The following is an 18525-nucleotide window of genomic DNA, read 5'->3' as shown; positions in this document are numbered from 1 at the left end:
CCAATTTCAGGTTTCTGGGAATACACATCTCAGAAGACCTTACATGGTCCACTAACACCACAACAATAGTTAAGAAAGCACAGCAACACTTGTTTTTCCTCAGGACGGTGAAGAAAGCTGGCCTACCTGAACAGATGCTGGTGACCTTTTACCACTGCACCATAGAGAGCATCTTAACATACTGCATCTCTATGCAGTATCGCAGTTGTACAGCAGCTGATAGGAAAGCACTTCAGCGGGTCATCACACAAAGATCATCGGGACACAGTTCCCAGCCCTGGAGGACACCTTCAGCTTATGCTGCCAAAGGAAAGCTACAAGCATCCGTTTTTTTTTTGTTTTGTTTTTATTTATTAATTTTTTTGAAAATTACAAAGAATAAATGAGATGATAAAATAGTAAGAAAGAGAAAAGTAATATTAATCCTCCCCCCTCCCCTTAACCCTCCCCCCCCTTAACCCTTATCTAAAGAAAGAAAAAAAAAGAAAGAAAGAAGAGAAAGATTGCCTGGATATCGGAGGATCCTCACATGCTCCATGGAGTTCAAAATAATTTTATTATTTATTTTTACTTTCCCCAATTACTTTATAATTTTATCTTCAAAGGACCTATGTATTTAATCCTATCTTTTGTAGGTATGGGAGCCAAATTTTCAAAAATATATCATATTCTTTTCTTAGATTATATGTAATTTTTTCAAGTGAGATACAACCATATATTTCATTATTCCAATGATCCATAGTTAAATATAAATCAGATTTCCAAGTAACTGCGATAACTTTTTTGGCTACTGCCAATGCAATTTTTATAAGTTTTTTCTGATACTTATTCAATTTAAGTTTTGGTATTGTCCCTTCAGTATCTCCTAATAAAAATAATATTGGACTATGTGGGAGTTGTACTCCAGTAATTTGTTCCAATAAAAGTCTTAGATTTATCCAAAATGGTTGAATTTTAAAACAAGACCAAGTAGAATGTAAAAAAGTACCAATTTCTTGATTACATCGAAAACATTGGTCAGACATATTTGAAATTAATCTATTTATTTTCTGTGGTGTTATATATAATTGACGTAAAAAAAATATATTGTACTAATCTAAGTCAAACATTTATTGTATTTATCATACTATCAGAACATAATCTTGACCAGTTTTTTCCATCAATTTTAACATTCAAATCAAATTCCCATTTTTGTCTTGATTTATGAATTCCTGATTTAATTGTCTGTTTTTGAATCAAATTGTACATACAAGATGTAATTTTTTTAATTTTTCCTTTTTGAATTAATATTTCTATTTCACTAGGTTTTGGCATCAACATTGTTTGACCCAGCTTTTCTCATAAATAAGCCTTTAATTGAAAATAACAGAAAAGAGTGTTGTTTGATATTTTATATTTATTTTTTAATTGATCAAACGACATCAATATACCTCCTTCAAAACAATCATCTATATATTTAATCCCCTTTTGGAACCAATTATGTAAAAGTCTATTATCCATTGTAAAAGGAATAAGCCTATTTTGAATTAAAGTTCTTTTTGCTAATAAAGATTTCTTTATCTCATTGTCCATATTTACCTTATTCCATAAATCAATCAAGTGTCTAAATATAGGAGATTCTTTTTTTTCCCGTATCCATTTGGATTCCCATTTATATATAAAATCTTCTGGTATGTTTTCTCCTATCTTATCTAATTCAATTCTAATCCATGCCGGTTTTTCTTCATCAAAAAAAGACGCAATAAATCTAAGTTGATTTGCTTTATAATAATTCTTAAAATTTGGAAGTTGTAACCCTACTAAATCAAATTTACATGTCAATTTTTCCAATGATATTCTTGACATCTTTCCTTTCCAAAGAAATTTCCTTACATATTTATTCAGTTCTTGAAAAAACTTCTGAGGTAATTGTATTGGTAAAGTTTGGAATAAATATTGCAATCTAGGAAATATATTCATTTTTACAGCATTAACTCTACCTATTAATGTTATTGGTAACATCATCCATTTATCAAGATCCTCTTTTATTTTTTTTAATAATGACAAACAATTTTGTTTATATAAATATTTTACATCATTATCAACTCTAATACCTAAACATTTTATCCCATTTATTGACCATTGAAATTGAGTTACTAATCGACATTGATAAATTAACATTGGGTAAAATTTCACTTTTATCCCAATTTACTTTATACCCTGATACTTTCCCATATTCTTCCAATCTAAAAGATAATCTTTGCAAAGATTGCAATGGGTTTGTTAAATAAATCAAAACATCATCAGCAAATAAATTAATCTTATATTCTTCTTGATTAACTCTAAAGCCCCCAATGTCTGGATCTGTTCTAATTAATTCAGCTAGTGGTTCTATTGGCAATACAAATAAAGCAGGTGATAATGGGCAGCCTTGTCTGGTTGACCTTGTTAAGCAAAATGGTGTTGAAATCTGACCATTTGTAACTACTTTAGCTTGAGGATTAGTATTTAAGGTTTTAATCCATTGTATAAAAGATTTTCCTAGCTCATATTTTTCCAATACCTTAAATAAAAATTCCCATTCCAATCTATCAAATGCTTTTTCTGCATCCAAAGCAACTGCCACACTCATTTCCTCTCTTTTTTGTGCCAAATGAATTATACTAAGTAACCGGGTTATATTATCCATTGATTGTCTGTTTTTAATAAAATCTGTTTGATCCATATGTATTAATTTTGGTAAATATTTAGATATTCTATTAGATAAAATTTTTGCTATTATTTTATAATCTGTATTCAACAAAGAAATAGGCCTATATGATGTTGGTTTTAGAGGATCTCTATCTTTTTTTGGCAATACAGTTCTGATTGCTGTTACAAAAGATTGTGGGAGTTTATGCATTCTTTCCACTTGATATATTAATTCCATAAAAGGAGGAATTAATAACTAAATTTTTTATAAAATTCAGGAGGAAAACCATCTTCTCCTGGTGATTTATTACTCTGAAGTCATCCTAAAGCTTCTTCAACCTCTTTTAATGTAAAGGGCATATCTAGTCCTTTCTGTTCTTCCAAATTTAATTTTGGAAGGGTTATTTGTGATAAAAATTTATCTATCTCTGCAATCTTATTTTGTGATTCTGATTGATATAGTTCAGTATAAAAATTTTTTAAAGTTTCATTAATTTCTAAAGGTTTATAAGTAACCTTATTTACACTTGTTCTAATTGCATTTATTGTTTTAAAAGCCTGTTCTGTTTTCAACTGCCAAGCAAGAATCTTATGTGATCTTTCACCTAATTCATAATATTCCTGTTTAGTTCTCATAATTACTTTTTCTGTATGATATGTCTGGAGTGTATTATATTGTAGTTTTTTTATTAACAAGTTGTCTTCGTTTTTCTTCTGTCATATATCTTTGAGATTCTTTTTCTAACTTTACGATATCTTTTTCCAATTGATCTATTTCTGCCATGTATTCCTTCTTAATTTTAGATGTATAACTTATAATCTGACCCCTTAAATATACTTTCATCGCTTCCCATAATACAATTTTATCCTCAACTGAATGTAAATTTGTATCCAACAAAAACTGAATCTGTTTTTTCATAAAATCACAAAAATCTTGACGTTTTAATAAAATTGAATTAAATCTCCATCTATAGATCGATTCCTCCTTATCCATCATTATCATTGTCATTATCAAGGGGGAATGATCTGACAGTATTCTTGCTTTATATTCCACACTTTTCACTCTATCCTGAATATTTTTTGATAATAAAAAAAATCAATCCTTGACTAAGTTTTATGTCTATTTGAATAAAATGAATAATCTCTTTCTCTTGGATTAATTTTTCTCCATATATCAATCAGGTTTAAATCTTTCATTCATGATAAAGTTAGTTTTATTACTTTTGATTTTGTAGCAACTTTAGTTGACCTATCCAAAACTGGATCTAAACAAAAATTAAAGTCTCCACCTATTAATATTTTATCATGTGCATCAGCCATGTTCAAAAAAACTTCTTGTATGAATTTTGCATCATTTTCATTTGGTGCATAAATGTTCATAAGAGTCCATAATTCTGAAAAAATTTGACAATGTATAATCACATATCTCCCCACAGAATCAATTACTACATTTTGTATTTTAATTAGTAAAATTTTATTAACCAAAATTGCAACTCCTCTTGATTTTGAATTAAATGAAACTGCAATGACATTTCCAACCCAATCTCTCTTTAATTTCTTATGTTTTGTTTCTGTTAAATGTGTTTCTTGTAAAAAAGCTATATCTCCTTTCATTTTCTTAATATATGTTAAAACTCTTTTTCTTTTCACAGGTCCATTAAGTCCATTAACATTAAAACTTTAAAAATTAAGTAAATTAATCATTCATAATACCTTGGGAACTGTTTAAAATTCTCCATGTTGCTATGAGTCTCTCCCCAACCATCCAGGCAAAAAAGAAGAAAAATAGAAGAAAGGTAACTAATATATAGGAAAAAAAAACAAAATACCTCCCCCACTAATGTTGCGAATAAAAAGAACACAACATTACACCCCCCATTTTACGGGTCATGGCAATTGCCATGATTGTACACGTGAAACTCGCAGCCATCGATCAGGAGCTCCTCCAGCTCCCCCGCAAAAAAAAGAAAATATATTAGTGAAGAAAAAAAAGAAAATAATTAACGTCTCTACTCCCAATTAATACTCAACTTTTTTTTTCCTTATAAATGTCCGTCAAATCCAACCTTATCATTATCAATGTCTTCATCATTAGTCCACTTCATTTCTATAATTCTTTACTCCTCCTCGTGGACATCAGGTAACTCTTGTACAAATTTCTCCGCTTTCTTCGTTATCCAGGAAAATGATCAAATTTGCTGGGTAGCTCAATAAAAATTTATAGCCCTTTTCCCATAAAGATTTTTTCACTGGATTAAATTCCTTCCGCCTCTTCGGAAGATCGTAACTTATGTCTGGATAAAAAAAAAAGTCTTTTCCCTTCTATTATCAATGGCCCATTTCTCTTTTTAGCACCTTGAGTAGCTGCCTTCAAGATCATTTCTTTATCTTGGTACCTTAAGCATTTTATCAAAATTGATCTTGGATTTTGATCTTGTTGAGGTCTTGGTCTTAAAGCTCTGTGTGCTCTTTCAATTTCAATTACTTGGCTTCCTTCTTTCATTTCCAAAATTTTCGGAATCCATTCTTGAAAGAATTTTATTGGATTTTCTCCCTCTGTGCCTTCCATAAGACCAACAATTTTAATATTATTTCATCTACTAGAGTTTTCAGCGCATCTATTTTTTCCAACATCCGTTTTCTTTCTGTTGTCCAGGCAAGATTATTGTCTTCTATCTTATCTATTCTTTCAGTCTTTTCTTCCATTTTACTTCCATCTCTTTAACTTTATTATCCATCTTCTTTTGTTTTTCCACCACATTATCGAGTGTATTCTGCATCCTTCTTATATCTGTCCTTACAGCTTTTAATTCATTCATCATATATATCAGGATATCTCTTATGTCTCCTTTAATCTCCTCTTACTTTTCCTCTTCTTCTTCCACTGTGTTTCCCAAAGAGTCTGATTCCACTTCCGATTCACTTCCAATCATAGTTGGGATTTGTAGTTTTGTTAATATCTGTTCATGCATACTTGTTTCTTCGCGCATGTGTTGTTCTTGCCGTTTCTTCTTAGAGACCACTGACATTGCTGCAACTTCCTGTCCCGCATCATCAGAAGTGCCATGCACTTCGCCGGGAGGAGATCCAACTTGAGTCTGAGGCTTCGCCAAGACGGTTAGGCCTTCTTCCCTGCCGATTTGCGCAGTCTTCGAAGTAGTAACTTACTTCTGTTTCGGTTTAGAAGCCATATCAAAAAATAATCCTGAGTTGCTTATAAATAGTTTCTAGTAGGTATTTGTTAACTCTTCTTCATTTAAACCCTATTTCATTACTTTTTACGAAGGAGCTGGATTCCCAACGTCTCGACCCTACGTCATCACGTGACGCCCCCTCCCCCCCCGCTACAAGCATCTGTAAGGACAATACACACCCATGCAATTATCTGTTTGAACTTCTTCCATCTGGCAGACGTTATAAGATTTTCTATGCCTGCACTTCCAGACTGAAACATAGTTTTTTCCCCAGAGCTATAATTGCTCTGAACCAATTGATCAAGCATCTTCCATAAATTTGTTATATTGCTACTTTTAATACTGGTTTTATGGCTGTCATGCATCTGAGTTGCGCTTTTGTACTGTTGGATGTTGCTTGTACTGGCTGGTTACTTGATTTTATTTATTGTTTATTTATTTTATTTGTTGTTTTATAGCATTGAGTACGAGAGTTGCAAACTCATTTTTGCTGTATTGGTGCATGGCAAATTGTACCATGCAATGACAATAAAGATATTTCATTTCATTTTCATTTCACTTAGTTCCCTGGCTTGACAGAAAGGGTTAGGGTTATCCCTTTTAACAAAAGTGCCAGTGCTGCACAACACAACACAGCATACCATTATTGTACAGCTATGAACTTGCCTGTACAGAGATATCTATGCCAAACAATGATGGAGTCAAAGACATTATCCCAAGCTGCTGACTTTCTAGCTGTGCTACAAATGAGGATAGATGTTGAAGTCCTTCAATCATTGTACACTCTATACTTCTGCTGCTACTCCTTCCGAGTTCAACTTGTTAGCAGTGACTCATCAAAAAGCAGTAAACTGTGGGAAATTTCTTTGCCATGTTTGATCTGACAGTTCAGGGATAAGGCATTGTTAAGGACCTCCAAAGCCATTTACACTGGGTATCTACTTCAGGTAGCCATATCCTATTGGAGACCATGACAAACGCATGGTGTTTCCAAGACATGACCAATTCCAAGAGAATGAATTTGTCTACTTTGTCTATCATAATCCCCAGTCAAGTTATTCTGAAACATCATGACTACCAAAGCCTCCATACCTGTCTTCAGTCTCTCTGATGTCTATCAGCTTTTTCTGTATCTGCAGCAGAAGCATTTCATATCTCTCCTGAGACACTTTGACTGACACTTCCAGTTTGTTTCTAACGTCAGCTAGTTCTTTCTGGAGCTGTTGATTTTCCTGTTCCAATTGCCTCAGAGATGAAAAGTAGCCATCCCGAAGGTCCATGAGTGAACAATTCTGCTGAAATTGAAATGAATGAAAAATATATTACCTTTATTCTTCCCTATAACTTCTGAAGACAAATAACTAACACAACTTATCAATCATTTCATTCTTCAACTGATAACTTCAGCAAGGCCTTTGACAAAGTCCCATATGTTGGCTAGTCGATAAGATTCAGTCATTTGGCATTCAAGATGAGGTTGTGAATTATATCTGATATTGGCTTCAGGGGACAAGGCAGTGAACGGTAGTACATGGTTGTCTCTCTGACTGGAGGCCTGTGACTAATGGAGCACCAAAGGGATCGGTACTGGGTCCATTGTTGTTTGTCATCTATATCAACAATCTCAGTGTTGCTCTTTGGGAGGACAAATCAGGGTAGGACATACATGGTGAGCGTTAGGGCACTGAAAAGTGCAGTAGAGTAGAGGGATCAGGAAAACAGATGCATCATTTCTTGAAAGTGGCATCACAGGTAGATAGGGTCATAAAGAAAGCTTTTGTCACATTGGCTTTCGTAAATCAGAGTACTGAGTACAGGAGTTGGGATGTTATGTTGAAGTTGTATAAAACACTGATGAGGCCAGATTTGGAGAATTGTCTGTAGCTTGGGTCACCTTAGTGCAGGAAAGATAACTATAAGATTGGAAGAGTATAGAAGGATGTTGGCAGGACATGAGTACGATGTTAGCTTTATTTCCCTCTGGGAGTGGCGGTTAAAATAATATCTAAGTGAATGCTGATACCAGCAATACTTAGAAAGCTGGGAATCTATTGCTGGCAAATAGGATTTGTACTGATGGAAATGTGATGGACATGATGGACCCATTTCTGTGATGTATGCCTCTAATGGCAAAAAAAGGTAAAACAGCAAGTAGAATCAAAGAAAACTCAGCATGTAAAGAGCAAGTGAATAATTGCAAAACCTACTTTATCAAAAAACCTAATATAGGGGTGGCAGTGAACGTGGGTAAAGATTTTCATGAAAACAAAGTTAACACCTTCACTGAAGAGATGGATGATTCTGATGCTGTTGCCCCTAAAACTGTTTTCACATTTTACAGTGGCATTTTCTAAATTTAACATACATTGACGTAGGATTTTTGAGATGATCTACAAAATACTGGGCATCATGTCAAATAAAATGAAAATTTCCAAAACCTGTGAGGCTGAAAAAGTATTCATCCCCTTTGCTGGTTGTCACCTATACCAACAATCTTGATGATAATGTGGTAATGTTGCTCTTTGGGAGGACAAACCAGGGTAGGACATACATGGTGAGCGTTAGGGCACTGAAAAGTGAAGTAGAGTACTGGGATCTGGGAATACAGATCCATAATTTCTTGAAAGTGGCCTATTGCTCACTGTGAATGTTCTACCCTGATGCTAGCTTTCCTCAGGTGCAATACTGTAGATAATCTTACCAACTCACCCAGTTTGTTGATGTATAAAATTGGAAGATCACCTGAATAAATATCCTCTCTCTAAGGTCCAACAGTATAGTAGATTTTTAACAGACGAAATTAAAATGAAGGCAAGAGCATTCAAGGAAAGTCAGAGAAATGATAATAGAGCTGCAGAAATCTGGGAAAGGGTACAAGACTACCTCAAAGGCACTGAACATACCTCTCTCCTCAGTGCAGGCCATTGTAAAAAAGTGGAAAGTATATGAAACCACAGCTACACGGCCTAGGTCAGGCAGTCCCTCTAAACTTAGTCGCTGGAGAAAAATGACACTTCCATGAGAAGCTAACGTGATGCTATCAGTCACACTGAATGAGCTACAGAAGTCGGTGGCTGCAACTGGAGATGGTGGAGTTCATGGCTCCACAATCTCTAAGGCCTTGCACAAAATGGGTATTTGTGGAAGAGTGGCAAAGAAGAAGCCATAACTAAAAAAAAACATATCTTCACCTGTAAGGCAAGGTGTGAAAGAGGTCTTATGATCACATGAAACTAAAATACAACTTTTTGGCCTCAACACTGAACTGTAAATGAGGCATAAATCTAATTCTGAACTTCAGCCAGGTATCACCATCCCTACTGTAAAGTACGGTAACAGTAAGAGGCAGCATCATGCTATGGAAAAGCTTTTCAGCAGCTGGGACTGGGAATCTGGTCAGGATTGATGGGAAGATGAATGCTGCTAAACCTGCTAGCCTCTGGTAGAAAGCTTAAACTGGGGAGGAAGTTTGACTTACAGCAAGACAACAACCCACGCACACTGCAGAGCAACCATGGAGTAGCTTCAAATGAAGAAAGTTCATGTCCTTGAGAGTCAGAGTCTTTAATTTGATCAAATATCTCTGACCTCAAAATTGCTGTCTTCTGCTGCTCCCCAACTAATCAGGCACAGCTTGAGTAATTTTGCAAGGAGTAATAGGCAAATCTTGTCCACTGTGCAAAGCTAATAAATACTTATCCAAAAAGACTGCTGGCTGTAATAGCTGGAAGAGGTGGTTTAACTAAGTATCAGGCAAAGGGGGATGAATACTTTTCAGTTATTGAATTTTCAGTTTCTCATGCTTTACAATTTTCTCTGTTTTTTGGGCAGAAAAAGGAGGATGTGATTCACAAATAAAAATTCTCAGATAAATTGATCAAAATCTCTGGTTGTAATACTCAACAAAGGGTTGGGGGTTGAATTTTTTTTTTACAAAGCACTGTATCAAACAGAATAAGCCTAGCAGAAGAAAATATTAAAGAGTTTAGCATCTTCTGTAAAGCAGTTCCAACATAGAATGTAAAACAGTGCAGCACTGGACAGGCTACTCAGCTCATAATGTTACGCCAATCTTGATGCTGCTTTGTACTCCTAAGCAACACAGAAAATGCTGAAGGAACTCAGCAGGTCAGGCAGTGGAAATGAATAAACAGACAACATTTCAGGCCAAGACTCTTCTTCAGGACCAGAAAGGAAGGGGAAAGATGCCAGAATAAAAAGGTGGGTTGGGGGGTGGGGGTGCAGAGGGCAAGGAAGATAGCTAGGTGATAGGTGAAGTCAGGTAGGTAGGAAAGATAAGGGCTGTAGAAGAAGGAATCTGACAGGAGAAAGGGAAGGAGGAAGAGACGACCAGGTGGAGGAGCTTGGCAGGTGAGATGGAGTAAGAGGCTAGAGTGGCGAATAGAAGAGGAGGCACGGGTGATGGAATTTTTTTCAACAGAAGAAGAAATCTTATGAAGTGGAGACGTTGCAGTGTGTTCTAGTTCAGGGAGATTATATGAAGGGACCAGGTGAGGTCATCTGTGATGTGAACTCCCAGGAACTTGGTGCACTTAACTCTCTCTATGGAGAAGACATGTATTCAGTGGTGGATGGTCTGTCTGCACCTTCCTGAAATCTACAATGATTTCTTTGGTCTTCTCCACACTCAGGCTTAGGTTGTTCTTCTCACACCAGGAAAGGGGAAGAGTCAGGTACCAGAGAGTACCCCTGTGACTGTACCCCTTGACAATAAGTACTCCTGTTTGAGTACTGTTGGGGGGGGGGGGTACAGCCTACCTGGGGGAAGCGGCAGTGGCCGTGCCTTTGGCACAGAGTCTGGCCCTGTGGTTCAGAAGGGTAGGGAAAGGAAGAGAAAGGCAGTTGTGACAGGGAACTATAGTTAGGGGGTCAGACAGGCGATTCTGTGGACACAGGAAAGAATCTCGGATGGTAGTTTGCCTCCCAAGTGCCAGGGTCCGGGATGTTTCAGATCGCATCCACGATCTAAGCAAGAGGCTGAGAGTGAAAGACTGAAGCATCGCGAAGGGAAGGTCGTTTTTCTTTTCTTTAACTGATCGGAGAAAAGAGGCTCTACTGCGCAGGCACGTGACATAGCGCGCCAAGGTTTAAAAGGGAGACTGCCATAGACAGCGGTCATCATCGTAGCGGCCATCATTGGAGTGGGACGGCTTTGGCTCAAACAGGCTTCGGCGAGAAACAGGCAGAGACAACGGTAGGTTCCAATAAGTTTCTGTTTTTCTTCTTTTTTTTTGTTCAGACTAGAGAATATGCCAGGCAGGATGTTGGAATGCTTCTCTTGCAGGATGTGGGAAGTCAGGGAGTCCTCCGGTGTCCCTGACAATGATACCAGCAAGAAGTGCATCCAGCTGCAGCTCCTAACAGACTGCGTTAGGGAACTGGAGCTGGAGCTGGATGACCGCAGTTTATAGACAGTAGCTTCCAGGAGGTAGTTACACCTAAGGTACAGGGCACAGGTAATTGGGTTACCATCAGGCGAGGGAAGTGGAAAGGGCAGGTAGTGCAGGGTTCCCCTGTGGCCATTCCCCTCCAGAACAGGTATACTGATTTGGATACTGTTGGGGGGATGGCTTACCTGGGACAAGCTGAGGCAGCTGGATCTCTGGCACTGAGTCTGGTTCTGCAGTGCAGAAGGGAGGGAGGAAGAAGAGGAGAGCAGTAGTGATGGGGGACTCCATAGTCAGGGGTACAGACAGGAGATTCTGTGGTCGTGACAGAGACTCCCGGATGGTTTGTTGCCTCCTGGGTGCCAGGGTCAGGGATGTCTCTGATCGCATGCACAGCATTCTAAAGTGAGAGGTTGATCAGTCAGATGTCGGTACCAATGACATAGGCAGAAAGAGTCAGGAGGTCCTGAAGAGTGAGTACAGAGAGTTTGGTAGGAAGTTGAAAAACAGGACCTCAAGGGTAGTAATCTCCGGATTGCTGCCTGTGCCACGTGCCAGTGAGAGTAGGATGCTCAGGCAGATGAACACATGGCTGAGAAACTGGTGTAGGGGGCAGGGTTTCAGATTTCTAGATCATTGGGACCACTTCTGGGGCAGGTGGGACCTGTACAGGAGAGACGGATTACACCTGAACTACAAGGGGGCCAATATACTTGCAGGGAGGTTTGCTAGTGTTATTGGGGAGGGTTTAAACTAGATATGCAGGGGGATTGGAACCAGAGTAGATAGTGGAAGGGGAGTAAAAATAAATGATGTTAGTAGTTCATGCAAAGTCATAAATAGTAAGGTTGTGTGTGGTGGTAACAATCTTCTGAGGTGTGTATATTTCAATGCAAGGAGTATTGTGGGAAAGGCAGATGAACTGAGGGCCTGGATTGACACGTGGAATTATGACATCATAGCCATTACTGAAACTTGGCTACAGGAGGGGCAGGACTGGCAGCTCAATGTTCCAGGGTTCCCATGTTTCAGACATGATAGAGGCAGAGGGATGAAAGGGGGGGGGGGGTGTGGTGGCTTTGCTAGTCAGGGAAAATATTACAGTAGTGCTTTGGCAGGGAAGATTAGAGGGCTTGTCTACGGAGACCATATGGGTGGAACTGAGAAACAGGAAAGGTATGACCACATTAATAGGGTTGTATTATAGACCACCCAATAGTCAGCGAGAATTGGAGGAGCAAATCTGCAGAGAAATAACAGACAACTGCAGGAGACAGAAAGTTGTGATTTTAGGGGATTTTAATTTTCCGCACATTGATTGGGACTCCCATACTATTAAAGGTCTAGCTGGGTTAGAGTTTGTGAAATGTGTTCAGGAAAGTTTTCTCAAGCAATATATAGATGTTGGGAGGATGCAATGTTACATCTCCTATTAGGAAATGAGTTAGGGCAGGTGACTGAAGTGTGTGTAGGGGAACACTTTGGTTCCAGTGATCATAACGTCATTAATTTCAACTTCATCATGGATAAAGATAGATCTGGTCCTCGGGTTGGCGTTCTAAACTGGAAAAAGGACAAATTTGAAGAAATGAGAAAGAATCTAAAAAGCGTAGATTGGGACAGGTTGTTCTCTGGCAAGGATGTGATTGGTAAGTGGGAGGCCTTCAAAGGAGAAATTTTGAGAGTGCAGAGTTTGTATGTTCCTGTCAGGGTTAAAGGCAAAATGAATAAGAATAAGGAACCTTGGTTCTCGAGGGATATTGGAACTCTGATAAAGAAGAAGAGAGAGATGTATAACATTTATAGGCAACAGGGAGCAAATAAGGTACTCAAGGAGTATAAAAAGTGCAAAAAAATACTTAAGAAAGAAATCAGGAGGGCTAAAAGAAGACATGAGGTTGCTTTGGCAGTCAGGGTGAAGGATAATCCTAAGAGCTTCTACAGGTACGTTAAGAGCAAAAGGATAGTAAGGGATAAAGTTGGTCCTCTTGAAGATCAGAATGGGACCAAAAGAAATGGGAGAGATATTGAATGGGTTTTTTTTGCATCTGAATTTACTAAGGAAACTAGAATGGAATCTATGGAAACGAGGCAAACAAGTAGGAAGGTCATGAAACTTATACAGATTAAAGAGGAGGAGGTGCTTGCTGTCTTGAGGCAAATCACAGTAGACAAATCCCCAGGACCTGGCAGGATACTCCCTCCGACCTCGAGGGAGACTAGTGTTGAAATTGCAGGGGCCCTCGCAGAAATATTTAAAACGTTGATATCCACGGGTCAGGTGCAGGAGGATTGGAGGATAGCTCATGTAGTTCCGTTGTTTAAAAAAGGCTCAAAAAGTAAGCCGGGAAATTATAGGCCGGTAAGTTTGACATCGGTAGTAGGTAAATTATTGGAAGGAGTACTAAGAGATAGGATCTACAAGTTTTTGGATAGACAGGGAGTTATTAGAAACAGTCAGCATGGCTTTGTGCATGGTAGGTCATGTTAACCAATTTATTAGAGTTTTTCAAGAAAGTTAAAAGGAAGGCAGTGGATGTTGTATACATGGACTTCAGTAAGGCCTTTGACAAAGTCCCACATGGGAGGTTAGTTAGGAAGATTCAGTCGCTAGGAATACATGGAGAGGTAGTAAATTGGATTAGATATTGTCTCAATGGAAGAAGCCAGAAAGTGGTAGTGGAGGATTGCTACTCTGAGTGGAGGCCTGTGACTAGTAGTGTGCCACAGGGATCGGTGCTGGGTCCATTGTTATTTGTCATCTATATCAATGATCTGGATGATAAATCAAATTGTATCAGCAATTTTGCTGATGATACAAAGATTGGAGGTGTAGTGGACAGTAAGGAAGGTTTTCAAAGCTTGCAGAGGGATTTGGACCAGTTGGATGAATGGGCTGAAAAATGGCAGATGGAGTTTAATGCGGACAAGTGTGAGGTATTGCACTTCGGAAGGTCAAATCAAGGTAGAACATACAAGGTAAGTGCTAGGACACTGAGGAGTGCAGTAGAACAGAGGGATCTGGGAGTACAGATACATAATTCCCTAAAAGTGGCATCGCAAGTAGATAGAGAGCTTGGATCAGTACTTGGAGCTATGATGTGGTGGCCATTACAGAGACTTGGATGGTGCAGGGACAGGAATGGTTACTTCAAGTGCCGAGTTTTAGATGGTTCAGAAAGGTCTTTATTCTTTGGAGAGTAGAAGGTTGAGGGGGGATTTGATAGAGGTATTTAAAATTATGAGGGGGATAGATAGAGTTGACGTGGATAGGCTTTTTCCATTGAGTGTAGGGGAGATTCAAACAAGAGGAGATGAGTTGAGAGCTAGGGGCAAAAGTTTAAGGGTAACACGAGGGGCAACTTCTTTCCTCAGAGAGTGGTAGCTGTGTGGAACGAGCTTCCAGTAGAAGTGGTAGAGGCAGGTTCGATATTGTCATTTAAAATAAAATTGGATAGGTATATGGACGGGAAAGGAACAGAGGGTTATGGGCTGAGTGCAGGTAGGTGGGACTAGGTGGGACTAGTAAGCGTTTGGCATGGACTAGAATGGCCAAGATGGCCTGTAATTGTTATATGGTTTATATGACAGGGAGGGAGGCAAAAGAGGTGGGGGTGTGGCACTGTTGATCAGAGATAGTGTCACAGCTGCAGAAAAGGTGGAAGTCACGGAGGGATTGTCTACAGAGTCTCTGTGGGTGGAGGTTAGGAACAGGAAGGGGTCATAACTTTACTGAGTGTTTTTGATAGGCCGCCCAATAGCAACAGGGATATCGAGGAGTAGATAGGGAAACAGAACCTGAAAAGGTGTGATAATAACAGAGTTGTCGTGATGGGTGATTTTAATTTCCCAAATATCGATTGGCATCTCCCTAGAGCAAGGGGTTTAGATGGGGTTGAGTTTGTTAGGTGTGTTCAGGAAGGTTTCTTGATACAATATGTAGATAGGCCTACAAGAGCAGAGACTGTATATAATTTGGGAAATGAACCTGGTCAGGTGTCAGATCTCTCAGTGGGAGAGCATTTTGGAGTTAGTGATTATAATTCTATCTCCTTTACAATGGGATTGGAGAGAGATAGGAACAGACAAGTTAGAAAAGAGTTTAATTGGAGTAACGGGAACTATGAGGCTATCAGGCAGTAAATTGGAAGCTTAATTTGGGAACAGATGTTCTCAGCGAAAAGTACAGAAGAAATGTGGCAAATGTTTAGGGGATATTTGTGTGGAGTTCTGCATAGGTACATTCCAATGAGACATGGAAGTTATGGTAGGGTGCAGGAACTGTGGTATACAAAGACTAATAAATCTAGTCAAGAAGAAAAGAAAAGCTTACAAAAGATTCAGAGAGTTAGGTAATGTTAGAGATCTAGAAGATTATAAGGCTAACAGGAAGGAGCTTATAAAGGAAATTAGGAGAGCCAGAAGGAGTCATGAGAAGGCCTTGGTAGGCAGGATTAAGGAAAACCCCATGGCATTCTGCAAGTCTGTGAAGAGCACGAGGATAAGACATGAAAGAATAGGACCAATCATGTGTGAGAGTTGGAAAGTGTGTATGGAATCGGAGGAAATAGAAGAGGTACTTACTGAATACTTCACTTCAGTATTTACTATGGAAAAGGATCTTGGTGATTGTAGTGATGACTTGCAGTGGACTGAAAAGCTTGAGCATGTAGATATTAAGAAAGAGGATGTGCTGGAGCTTTTAGAAAGCATCAAGTTGGATAAGTCACTGGGATCGGATGAGATGTACCCCAGGCTACTATGGGAGGAGAGGGAAAAGATTGCTGAGCCTCTGGCAATGGTCTTTGAATCATCAATGGCGATGGGAGAGGTTCCGGAGGATTGGAAGGTTGCGGATGTTGTTCCTTTATTAAAGAAAGGGAGTAGAGATAGCCCAGGAAATTACAGACCAGTGAGTCTTACTTCAGTGGTTGGTACGTTAATGAAGATCCTGAGGGGCAGGACTTATGAACATTTGGAGAGGTATAATATGATTAGGAATAGTCAGCATGGCTTTGTCAAGGGCAGGTCGTGCCTTATGAGCCTGATAGAATTTTTTGAGGACGTGACTAAACACATTGATGAAGGAAGAGCAGTTGATGTAGTGTATATGGATTTCAGCAAGGTATTTGATAAGGTACCCCATGTAAAGCTTATTGAGAAAGTAAGGAGGCATGGGATCTAATGGGATATTGCTTTGTGGATCCAGAACTGGCTTGCCCACAGAAGGCAAAGAGTGGTTATAGGCGGATCATATTCTGCATGGAGGTCATTGACCAGTGGTGTGCCTCAGGGATCTGTTCTGGGACCCTTACTCTTCGTGATTTTTATAAATGACGTGGATGAGGAAGTGGAGGGACAAGTTAGTAAGTTTGCAGATGACACAAAGGTTGGAGGTGTTGTGGTTAGTGTGGAGAGCTGTCAGAGGTTACAGTGGGATATTGATAGGATGCAAAACTAGGCTGAGAAGTGGCAGATGGTGTTCAAAACCCAGATAAGTGTGAAGTGGTTCATTTTGGTAGGTCAAATATGATGGCAGAATATAGTACTAATATTAAGACTCTTGGCAGTGGGTAGGATCAGAGGTCTTGGGGTCTGATTACATAGATGCTCAAAGCAGCTGTGGTGGTTGATGCTGTGGTTAAGAAGGCATATGGTGCATTGGCCTTCATTAATCATGGAACTGAAGTTAGGAGCTGAGAGGTAATGTTGCAGCTATATATATGATCCTGATCAGACTACACTTGGAGTACTGTGCTGAGTTCTGGTCGCCTCACTACAGGGAGGATGTGGAAGCCAGAGAAAGGGTGCAGAGGAGATGTACAAAGATGTTGCCTGGATTGGGGAGCATGCCTTATGAAAACAGGTTGAGTGAACTCAGCCCTTTCTCCTTGGAGAAATGGAGGATGAGAGGTGACCTGATAGAGGTGTATAAGATAATAAGAGGCATTGATCGTGTGGATAGTCGGAGGCTTTTTCCCCAGGGCTGTAATGGTTGCCACAAGAGGACACAGGTTTAAGGTGCAGGGGAGTAGGTGCAGAGAAGATGTCAGGGTTAAGTTTTTTACTCAGAGAGTGGTGAGTGCGTGGAATGGACTGCCGGCAATGGTGGTGGAGGCTGATACGATAAGGTCTTTTAAGAGACTTTTAGATAGGTACATTGAACTTAGCAAATTAGAGGGCTATGGGGAAGTCTAGTAATTTCTAAGGTAGGGACAACTTTGTGGGCTGAAGGGCCTGCATTGTGCTGTAGATTTTTTAAGTTTCTAATCCACCAGCCGATCTACTTTCTGTCTACACTCCGCCTTGTCATCTTTCTTGATAAGGCCAACCACTGTAGTGTCATCTGCAAACTTGGTGACACGGTTTGAAATAGATCCTGCGACACAGTAATGCGTCAGCAGTGGGCTGAGCACACAGCTTTGTAGAATGCCAGTGCTCAGCGTATTGGGACAAGAGACGTTGCTGCCCACACGGACTGACTGTGTCTTTATCGATAACAAGTCTGTTATCTGATTGCAGATTGGTGTATAAGTGGCACAGATAAAGTGAATGCACCTGGTCTTTGTCCTGGATTGGGGAATCGAGGATGAGAGGTATAGGTTTAAGCTGGGGGGGGGGGGGGTGGGTGAGGAAGAACATTTCATAGGAACTCAAGGACTTTTTTTTAAACTAAGAGGTTGGTGCATATATGGAATGGGAAGCAGGAGAAAGAAGCAGGCATAATAACAAGTCTTAAAGAACAATTGGACAGGTACATGGATTGGAAAGGTTAAAAAGGTTTGAGTCAAACATTGACAAATGAGACTAGCTTGGATGGGCATCTTAGTCAGCATGGACCATTTGGGAAAAAGAGCTTGTTTCTGTTCTACGTGACTCTAGCCACAGAATAATTTAGTTTATTTCATGCACTTTCCAAACCTTTCACATCTTTCCTAAAGTTGATACCCAGAATTGGACACAATCGTCCACATATGGTAAAAGCAAAGCTTTATAAAGGTTTATCATGATTTACTTGTTTTTGCCTTTGTCTTATAACTCTGGGATCCGTCATGCTGTTTTAACCACTTTCAATAAAAATTACAACTTATCCTACACATCTATGTTCTTATACTGCTTCTTCTAGTTTATGTTGCCTTGTCTTTTTCCTTCTACCCAAATATAACACTTCTTATCTCTCAGCATTAAACTTCCTTTGCTATCCTTATCTCCCTGGCCTTTTACCTGGCCTGTCCTCAGTTCACCAAGGCTTC

At 39.1% G+C, this 18525-nt stretch overlaps 1 protein-coding gene across 11 annotated transcripts in view; it reads right to left on the bottom strand.

The window, feature by feature from the left end:
• Positions 1–18525, bottom strand: part of LOC132381790 (centrosomal protein of 63 kDa-like) — a 156306-nt gene that overhangs the window by 27301 nt on the left and 110480 nt on the right. For 9 of the 11 annotated variants that reach the window (XM_059951400.1, XM_059951427.1, XM_059951369.1 and 6 more), the window contains one exon: positions 6957–7159. In XM_059951400.1, the coding sequence (XP_059807383.1) occupies positions 6957–7159 (203 nt within the window). The remainder of the gene's footprint in view (positions 1–6956; positions 7160–18525) is intronic. The other 2 variants (XM_059951418.1, XM_059951444.1) reach the window with 1 other exon arrangement.

This window comes from Hypanus sabinus, chromosome 2 (assembly GCF_030144855.1).
Source record: "Hypanus sabinus isolate sHypSab1 chromosome 2, sHypSab1.hap1, whole genome shotgun sequence".
Taxonomy (NCBI): Eukaryota; Metazoa; Chordata; class Chondrichthyes; order Myliobatiformes; family Dasyatidae; genus Hypanus; species Hypanus sabinus.
This window is presented reverse-complemented; position numbering and strand designations above follow the sequence as displayed.